At 37.1% G+C, this 10842-nt stretch overlaps 1 protein-coding gene and 1 long non-coding RNA gene across 2 annotated transcripts; one reads left to right on the top strand and one right to left on the bottom strand.

Annotated features, from left to right (window-relative positions):
* Positions 837 to 7903, top strand: LOC109824287 (G-type lectin S-receptor-like serine/threonine-protein kinase At4g27290). The gene is made up of 7 exons (XM_020390852.1): positions 837 to 3696; positions 4050 to 4175; positions 4261 to 4424; positions 5725 to 5935; positions 6258 to 6495; positions 6570 to 6720; positions 7114 to 7903. The coding sequence occupies exons 1-7, from the start codon at positions 2427 to 2429 to the stop codon at positions 7420 to 7422; spliced, it is 2469 nt and encodes an 822-aa protein (XP_020246441.1). The 5' UTR covers positions 837 to 2426; the 3' UTR covers positions 7423 to 7903.
* LOC109824288 lies at positions 3013 to 10355 on the bottom strand. Its single transcript, XR_002242597.1, has 3 exons — positions 10234 to 10355; positions 6255 to 6334; positions 3013 to 3094 (listed from the first exon to the last, which is right to left on the bottom strand). It is a non-coding gene; the product is annotated as an uncharacterized LOC109824288 (long non-coding RNA).

Genomic DNA, 10842 nt, shown 5'->3' with positions numbered 1-10842 from the left:
TAACAACAAAGCTTTGTCCTCATCCTCTATCATAACATCCACATTCACCAAATCCGCAAGAAACTTCGTGTAGTGGTTCATGTGATCACTAATAGAGGTTCCCTTCTTCAATTGGAAGCGATAAAGTCTCCTCTTCAAGTGTAAGCGATTTTCCACATTCTTGGTCATATACTTGCTCTCAAGGGTCTCCCAAATCTTCTTAACCGAAGTCTCATTCATCACATCATACTTCAAATCTTGAGTCAAATAAGACCTAATCACATCACACGTCGTTCTGTTCATCTTCTTCCAAACATTCTCATCAATATCATCTGGCTTTCCATCCAATTTCAAAACATCTTCCAAATTTTACGCGTTCAGCGCATCCAAAACCTCACATCTCCATAATCCAAAATTGTTCGTGCCATTAAACTTCTCCACATCTATCTTCGTAGAGTGGATATTTAAATTTTGAATGGTCTTCACACCAGAAGCACCACCCTCAACACCCGAAGTACCTTCTTTCCCAGTCATCATCCTCAACACACCAACAACCAATGCGGAACAAACTGAAGAATAGATCCAAAACTGAGAAAAGATAGAATTTTTACCAAAAAGTACCCACCTTAACTCCAAAACAAAACCCTAGCCGAACTTCCAAAGTGATCTACTCCTCTAAAATAGCCCAAGTGTAACCCGAGATCTGATACCACTTGTTGTGCGCGGCGAAACAAACACAAACGCCGAGAGAGAAGGCAACTCAAATCAAACAATAACAGCACAAACTCAAACACAAAAGTTTAACGTGGTTCGGCAAATTGCCTATGTCCACGGGGCAAGAAGGGATGAGTTTCCACTATAGAGAAAAGAGAGTACAAAGTAGAGATTACAAGATCACTCAACTAACCTCTCAAATAGATCTCGCAAATCTCACAAACTAAACCCTCAAATAATTGCTCAGAAATATCTCTCTTTTCTGTGCTCAAAATCACCTTCAAGCTACCCCAAAATCCAATTCTAGCAATTGGAACGATAGAAAACCATAAACAAAACGTATTTCTATTTATATCAAATAGAAAACCCAATCAGAATAGGAAACCAAGCCTAGCCCAAAACCGCATCGCGGTCGACCGTGGCCAATCGACAGAGAACAAAAAACCACTACAGGGTCTCGCGGTCGATCACCGCGTCACTCGCGGTCGACCGTAAAAAATCCAAAAACTTTTCCTGTGTTCGTGCACGTTCGCGGTCGACCGCTGAGCCACTCGCGGTCGACCGGACCGAACTCAAAACTGTCCTCCTCTATTTCCTGAACTTCGATGTTTCCTCTTCACTCTGGGTCGTAATCTCGGAGTTACATCCTCTCCCACTTCAGGGTCACCAGAGACCGTCATTATTTAGACAGTTGTGATTTAATCCGAATATAATTAAACATCATATCATCTATAAATTGCATCATTTCTACTTCTCACTCAAAAGCAAATCATAATTTGCCACAGAATGATAAAATTGTTATAGCAGAAAAAGTAACTCTCCGTTTCCTAATCTTAATAACGGGTAGGATGTGAATCTGGTGACTCTGGGACAGGAATGATGGAAATCAACGGGCGTCGACCGCGAACGTTCTTCGACCCCTGTTGGCACAAGACAGGGACTTGATTCTCTGATATTTGAAGGAGCACTAGGACAGTGGACGGCCCGTCAAGTGCTGGCCATGGTGGTTATTGTACCGCCAACAGGCCCAACGACTTCCGAATGCACTGACTAGGTATCTTCAGAGATTTTTAAGATGCGTCGCGTTCACTTTGATTTTCTTCTCCTTCCACTTTCCACCCAAAACAACAAAACAGAAGGTGCTTTTCCTTCGTATTCTCTGCTTGCTTCCCATTTTCTTGCGCTTTCACTTTCCTCCCAGTCTCCCAAATGACGACGGGACAGTGACTTCCCTGCTCATTCTCCACTTCCGTCCAATTTCTCTCGACCCAACCGCTTCATTTTTCCATTCCAGGCCATCACGTCATTTTGGAAACATCTTGGAGAATTATGCACATCGACTATAAGCCACAGCAAACAAAAGTCGCGCATTAATCGCATCTTTACATCTGAACAAGGACCTGAGGGTAGGACATTGGGCGCAACGGATTGCATCACACGCAGAAAAATTTCGTTGTAACTCGTCAAAACAAAACAAAAGACTCACTAAAAGTCAAAGTCTAGCACTCACATCCTAATCAGTGGAGGCTTCCTTTCCTCTTACCTATAATCTACTCAACATTAAGTTATTAAAGATAAGATCACCCACTTCTTTGTGCTCGTAAGATGTTCAAATTATCGTCCAAAAGCAGCAGCACGAAATTTTTGACCATCTCAAATCCCGTCTCAATCAAAACAATCTCTTATAACAATCCAAGATCACCAACGGAAGCAAACAAATCTCTACACTGAACATGAGCCAAATAACTGCTTGTCTTCTCTTCATCCTGCTTGTCCTTGCTCAAGCCTATGCAAGGGACACGATAACTCCATCCGAATCTCTGAACGACGGCGATCTGCTCGTCTCTTCCGACGAAACCTTCGCCTTAGGCTTCTTCAGCACGACGCCTGGTCACAAATACGTCGGCATATGGTACAACAATATCTCTGTCAAAACTAAAGTCTGGGTCGCCAATCGCCAGACTCCGATCACAGACTCAAATGTGAGCTTAGTCATCACAAGCAACGGAACTCTCGCTGTCACCACTTCGAACTCGACGATACTCTGGTCAGTAAACTCGTCATCATCGTCGGTCGTGACCAACCCGGTCGCGAAACTACTCGACACGGGAAATTTTGTAGTTACAAGTAATTCTTCTGAAGAATCCTTCGCATGGCAAAGCTTCGACTATCCAACGGACACACTGCTTCCAGGCATGAAGCTCGGGTACGACCTCCGCACGGGTCTGAACCGTAACCTGACCGCGTGGAAATCTGAAACTGACCCGTCTCCTGGCGACGACTGCGTCGCCATGAACATCCACGGTGATCCGGAGCTCACCGTCTTTTTTGGCTATGTGAAGCGGTGGCGGTCTGGTCCCTGGACCGGCGATGATTTCAACGGGATACCAGAAATGAGCACCTACACAAAAACTGGATTCTCATTCAAATTTGTCGACAACAGTAACGAGATTTACTACAGTTACGACATGTCAAATAAGTCCATTCTCACTAGGCTGATGGCTAATAACACAGGCAGAGTTCAGCGATGGGTCTGGACCGGGCAAACTTGGAGTTTATTCTGGTCCATGCCAAATAACGCTTGTGAGTACGGCAAATGTGGAGCCTATAGCACTTGTGACCCTAACGCGAGCCCAATTTGCGCGTGCCTTGACGGGTTTGAGCCCAAGTCAAGTACGAACTGGAATCTTGGAGATTGGTCTGATGGGTGCATGAGGAAACATAGATTGGATTGTGTGAATGGGACAGATGGGTTTTTGGTTGTGAAGAAGGCGATGTTGCCTGATACATCGAATTCGACAGTCGATAGGAGTTTGAGTCTGGATCAGTGTCGCACAACGTGTTTGAGGAATTGCTCGTGCACGGGGTATTCGAATGCGGATGTGAGAAATGGAGGGAGTGGGTGTATTATTTGGAGCACTAAGATTATGGATCTTAGGTTGTTTAGGTTGTATGAATACGGTGGGCAGGATTTCTTTGTTCGTCTGGCTGCTCAAGATATAGGTACAGTTTCTATTACTCTAGAAATTTTACTTTGCAGCTGAGCTTAATTTATTCATAGATTTATTGTTAGCTAGCATGTTACAATTTAACGTGTTTGCTGTTATTCTCTAAATAGGGTTTGGTATAACCTACATAACGTAACTGAAATCCTACATATAAAAACCCTTCTTGAGAATGATTACCATCAGATAACAAACTTTGACCTCATAAAGATTGATATGAACCAACATTGAATTGGTTTGCTAAATGTTTCCAATAGAATCTTTGAACAGTAATTGCAAATTTAACAAAATTTCAAAAAAAAAACCTCTGTTTCGTAGAAAGTAACTAATTTTGGCTGTAAATGCTTACAGAAAGTAATTCTCACGAAAGCAAAACAAGGGTTGCCATTATAACAGTCTGCACTGTTGTGGGTTTCCTACTTTTGGTTCTTACCGGTTATTGCATATTGAAGAGGAAGAAGAGTAGAGGAACAACAGGTTCGATGATATAACTTTTCAATCTGGACACTACATCGATACTTATCATTTACCTTGGCTAAAATGTTGTTACTGTTTTTTATAGTTCCAGTTTACTACTCGAAAACTGATCACAATATGGGAGAAAGTAATGGAGGAATGAAGGATGTAGAGCTTCCTCTGATCGACTTTGGTACTCTGATGACCGCAACAAACAACTTTTCAACAGAAAACTTGCTTGGGGAGGGTGGATTTGGTCCCGTTTACAAGGTACATAATATATATACATATCTATATATCTATATATATATATTGTACTATTATATAATATAGTATGTGATATTGCATAATAATATATAATAAATATCATAAAATAAATTATATGTATAAATTACAAATTACAGTATTCCAAATCTCATAATATTGATGAAACAAACAAAATATTACAAATTATAGTATTCCAAATCCTAAAATATTGATGAAACAAACAAAATTTTAGAGATCCCAAAACCCACAAAAAAATTTATGGATTTCAAATTCTATGGTGAAACACATATCCATAAATTTAGGGGGTGTTTGTTTCGGTTTTTTTTGGGATATAGGGTGGATTTCAAGTTTTGAGATGTAAAAAGTTTTTTTTTTTAAGTTTTGGTATTCTATAAACTTTGTTTGTTTCAAAATTAATTTTGGGATATTGAATCCCTAAATTATAAAAAAATAATATATTTTTAGGATTTGTGAAATCATCTCTTTTGTTTCAACTTTTTTTTGGGATATAAGGTGGATTATAAGTTTTTTGGGTTTTAGAATTCCATAAACCATGTTTGTTTCAAAATCAAATTTTGGATATTGAATACCCAATTTATAAAAAACTATTAAATTTTAGAATTTGTGAAATCCTAACAATGAGAGAGGATTTAGGTTGGATATTGAACCCCCAAATTAAAAAAAAACTATTATATTATATTATATTAGCATGCTATACTATACAATAATTAATATAATATAAGATTAATATATTTATATATAATATTATAATAATATAATATTTAATATAATACATCTATTCCTCATAGGAGGATCCAAGAATCACTGTTCATGCTGTAGTAAATGCTGCAGTAAAAATACTGTAGCATTTTTATATATATTATGAGGAATATGGGTATGCTTGGTACCAAACACAAATTTTATGCTTGGTAGTGAGGTGGCACAATTTCCTCCACTCATTCAAATGGGGGACCACATTCACATGAGTTGAGGAGTACATGTGGATATACAACCATTTGAATGAGTGGAGGAGATTTTGCCACCTCACTACCAAGCACAACTTTTTGTACTTGGTACCAAACATACCAATTTTTCTCATATACACACACACACACACACATGAGAAAAATGGGTATGATTGGTACCAAGCACAAGTTTTGTGCTTGGTAGTGAGGTGTCATATTCCCATCCACTCATTCCAATTCCCAACCACTCCCTAATCCATGTGAATATGAGCTCCAATTTCAATGAGTGGATGGTTAATTGAGAGCATGATAAATATAATTGTATGGTTAATTGCCAGGGTAAAATAGGAGCTGGACAAGAAATTGCTGTGAAAAGACTGTCCAAAGATTCAGTGCAGGGCATTGACGAGTTTAAGAATGAGGTTATGCTGATTGCCAAGCTCCAACACAGGAATCTTGTTCGGCTTCAGGGATATTGCATTCAAGGGGAAGAAATAATGTTGATATATGAGTATATGGCTAATGGAAGTCTGGATGCTTTCTTATTTGGTATGTTTTTGCTTTATGTATTTTTAGCCAGTCATTTGAATTCTTTGGTGATCATTGTCGGTTCTATTTGGACATAAAAATAGCATAAATACAAGATACTACACAAGAAACCATTTGCTAAAAACACAAATCATGATCATTAACATGATACTACTCATACTCTTTAACATTTTACTCAAACTCAAGGTAGGCACCACCAAGAATAGTTTGTACAAAATCAACCAACCAACAGTTTTTATGCAAAGGTTTGTTGTAACGCTGAACTTTAGAAAATTTCAAAATCAACTAAATGTAAGTTACTGACAAGTTAGGATTGTACCAGACAAAAGCAGAGGAACATTGCTGGATTGGAAAACACGCTTTCATATTATCGCAGGAGTCGCTCGAGGACTTCTTTATCTGCATCAAGATTCAAGACTTAGAGTTATTCACAGAGATCTCAAAGCAAGCAACATTCTTCTTGATAAAGACATGAATCCTAAAATTTCAGACTTTGGAATGGCAAGGATTTCTGCAGGTGATGAGATAATCACTAAAACAAGAAGAGTAGTTGGTACATAGTAAGTATCAAAACAGTAGATAATCAATTTGATTATTTCAGTTGCCAAATTTTTAATGTGACATTGTTATTCAGTGGATACATGTCGCCTGAGTATGCGATGGATGGAATTTTCTCCGTGAAATCCGATGTTTATAGTTACGGGGTTTTGGTACTTGAATTAATAAGCGGGCAAAAGAATAGGGGAGTTTTCCTCTCCCAGCCTCATCTGTACCTCCTAGGAAATGTAAGTATGAAAAATTGCTCTGTGCATGCTCTTCATATACTTGATCTTCAGTTCAAAAAAAAAGTCCATCATATTTGATTACTAACCAAACCGTTAGTTTCATAAGTACAGATGTATGGGCATATGTCTACATGCAGAATAGTAGGCTAATAATAAAGAATTTGAGTTTGCACTTTATCCAATGCCTATTTTCTCTCCTATTCTGTTTCTTTCAAATTCTAAAATCTGCGCATTTTGAAGCGCATACGTCTATGCAAATGTCTATCCAAATGCATATGTTTGGGCAATTTAGAACGAAATTCTATTATAAAGTTAGCGGTCTCGTTAATAATGTTTTTTTTTCATAATTGGCTTATATCTGATTATGATACTTATTCTGTATGTATATTTCAGGCATGGAAGTTATGGAATGAAGGGAGATGTCTTGAATTGATCGATCCACTTATCAGCTCCTATTTTTCCCAAAGCGAAGTAATGAAATGTATTCACATTGGACTTCTATGCGTTCAAGAATGCCCAGAAGATAGGCCGACGATGCAATCTGTGGCTTTTATGATCGATAGCTCTGATCCTTCACTCCCTAAACCGAAGAAACCCGGTTTTATTGCAAAAAGAGACTCATCTGAATCGAGTTCATGTTCAACTAAGAAAGAGCTGTATAGTGTAGATGATGAAACGATTACTGCTGTAACAGGCCGATAACAGATTATGTATGTGGCTATGTGCTAGATATCAGTAAGATTCTGTATGGCTGAGGCTGTTTTTATTAGACACATGTATTGGATTAAAGAGACATGAGGAAAAACACAATAGAGGAGAATGAGGAGGTTTCAGGTTTTAAATCTTTGTTTACTAACAATGAAAATCCAGAACAAGATATTCTACCAGTATGAGGGTCTTCAAAGGTGCACTAACAGTGAATTGGTGGAACTATGTGGAAATGGAAATCTAAAGGCAAGAATACAAGGATGAAAGATCATATCAGATTTATGCAAACTTCAACCAACTGAACACGACATCAATGAAATGCACGACAACACCAAACAACTCAATGAAGATCTGGAGGATAAAGAACTTTTCCAGCACAAGTATCAATAGTCAGTTCTTAAAAAGTACTGTTGAGATGCATTCCACATATATGTGTGCGTGCGTGTGTGTGTGGTGTAGTTCATTCTAGACAAATCACAACTGTCAGCTAAACAATAAACATTTATTATCAAAACTAGTGATATGTCCAATATTTTTTATAATTAAAAGAATCCAAACCAACTTAAAAAACATTAAACTAATTATTTATAAAAAGTTCCCAACTAAGAGTTCTTTCTATAAGTAAAAAAAAACAATAGCGATATATAGAACCATGAAACTAAATCTCTCATTTGAAATTTAAAGCTGCATCAAATCTTTAATCAGATGGGTTGCATCTAGCTAAGCTTGTGATTTTTGTGCTGAAATTTAAGGACACTGATCATCTTTGTACCAACCAGTAGAGCATGAGCCAACAACCAAAAGGTTTCATTATGAAGAAGACATTGGTGAAAATTATGTTGAGTATGAAAAGGTGAATCGTCCTAGTTCTACAAAGTAATGAATCATGTGATCAACTAGAGTATAATACTCTGCCATACATGCCTTGGATGCATTGGCAGTAAATAGAACTGCCTATAAATGCTTGAATGGAAGTTTCACATTCCATGCATCAGACTTAGACTAAATTACCATTATAACCATATGACTTAATTAAAAGAACGTACATATCAAATTAAAACACTTACTTGTTTGGTTTACCACATTGTCATTGCTAAGGATATGACATATTAGAAATTTCACAGAACTCAAATGTTGACAACTATCTGAAAAATAGTAGAAACATGATTCACAAAAAGATTCCACAGGAACAGTCCAAGAAAATAAACCTAAATTTACAACAATATATGCTTTTTCTACAACGATACTCAAATCATTTTCATTGCAGAATACTTCAAAAATAATATATTACATGCCTAAGCTCTAGAGTCCAAAAATACTCTTCCAATTGGAATTCAACTCCTATCTTTGTGGTGTTGTTAACATTGTTGTAGAGACATTTGGAGGACACCAAGTTGAAATGTCATCTTATGGATTTATATCAATGTCTTATTTGGGTAGGTAGCTATAGCTATGTATCATGTGTATGTGCAACCGATTGAATTATGAGAGTGGCTCTGATAGCACTTATTGAGTCTAGAGGAGTGGTGGATATTAAAAAATATTTTAATATTATTTCTTTAGCAGTACACCCCTCAATACTCTCTCTAATACAAGCACTCTCTCTACTACAAACTAGTCACTCTATTCACAAGCCACTCACTCTTTTTCCCCCTCTTTATATCTCTCTTCTTTTTTTTTTCTTGCTACTGGAATGGCTCTTCTCAATGAAGCCTTGAGGACCTTTTATGGGCCTTGTGAAGTGGTGGATGTACACTGTAGGGGGTAGGTGGTTACTGTTGAAATGGTGGCTGGGTGACTGAGGTAGGTAGCTGCTGACTTCACACAACACAGATACGCAAGGGAAAAAGAAGGGGGGGGGGGGGGGGAGTGGAATCATGGTAATATGCATACAAGTTACTAGCGTAAAACGTGTTGCGTAAAGAAAATGCTAGACTTGATTTTAGTACATAAGAAAGCTAACCATGATTCATAAACTCCCTGCACTTACTGGCCCTACACAAAATAAAAATTCTAGTTCCGCTATGATTTCTTTGCCCATAATTCTCAGAAGTGTTTCTCTTCGTGATTTATTTAATAATGAGAAAAGAATGTACATTATTGTTTGACAATATTTGATTCTAAACCTTAAACTGAATAAAACTACAAGCTACTAGATTGTTGACAAGTTAAGGACATATTAAAGCTTAGGCCCATGAAGCATCAATGTGCACCCAAAGGATGTCAACCCTTGGATCTTGGACCTGCACACGAATCCCAAAGTTCAATGACTGAAGAGCTAACATTCATTTGGTGCACATTTAATATCACAGACCTGGGCGTACTTGATATTTTTTTCAAGAATCATACACTAATCTACCGCATATACAAATTGCCAACTTTTAAATGTCTTATATTGTACAATAGTCTCATTTAAAAATAACAAGAAGTTCTTCAATCATCGGTTAATTTTAATGAATTAAACGTCAGCACTGAGAAGTATACACTCGCAAAAAAATAAATTTAAGACCAATGCATCGGATTTAAACAGATGTGAAAAAGAAACAAACAATTTCTAACTAGGGCAAAAAGTGGGAAAATACATGAAATGAAAAAAGAGGTGGAACCTAAATTAAGAGATATTTTTTGGCCAAAGTCCTAATCTCAGGGGGGAGGGGGAGGGGGAGGGGGACAAATTAGGGTTTAATGTACAGCCTAATTTGACGTGATAAGTCAACCAGAAACCCTAATTTGAACAGAGGCCTTGGAAATTATCCAGTCATCTATAATGAAAGAAAAAACAAAGAGAAACAGTACGTTACCTACCTTGATTTTTTTGGGAATTCACAGGAACCTAAATTTTCCAATTTGGTCGCCTTCATTTCCAACAGAGTTCGCGCTCTCTTCGTTCGGATTTTTTTGAGAACGGCAGCTGGCGGTTGGTTAGGGCCTGTTTGTTTGCCTAAAAAAAAGTTGAAAATCAAAGAAATGGAAAACTATTAAATCAAAGAATTATTTTGGGAGTGTTTGGTTTGCTAAAAAAAGAAGGAAATTAAAGAAATGAAGATGAGTTGTCAACTTATTATAGGATGATGTGAGTGATTTTTTAAGAAAACTTGTTTTGATATTGTTTGGTTGGCGAAAAAAATAATAAAATAAATTATAAGAAACCTATTTCTTGTAATATGTTGTTTTCTTTTGCTTGGTTATTTCTTAAAAAATAAGAAAATATATGAGATGAGATGAGTTGTCATTATATTATTGGATGATGTGACCCACACTTAAGAAAATTGTTTTCCTAGCTTTTTGGCAGGAAAACAAAGAAATAAAATGTTAATGAGATGAGATGAGTTGTCACAATCTTATTGGATGATGTGAGTAATTTTAAAATATGAGATGAGATGAGTTGAGTGATGTTGTTGATGAAAATAATAT

The sequence above is a fragment of the Asparagus officinalis genome, chromosome 9 (genome assembly GCF_001876935.1).
Source record: "Asparagus officinalis chromosome 9, Aspof.V1, whole genome shotgun sequence".
NCBI lineage: Eukaryota > Viridiplantae > Streptophyta > Magnoliopsida > Asparagales > Asparagaceae > Asparagus > Asparagus officinalis.
Note: the sequence above shows the minus strand (reverse complement) of the source record. Positions and strands in the feature narration are given on the sequence as shown.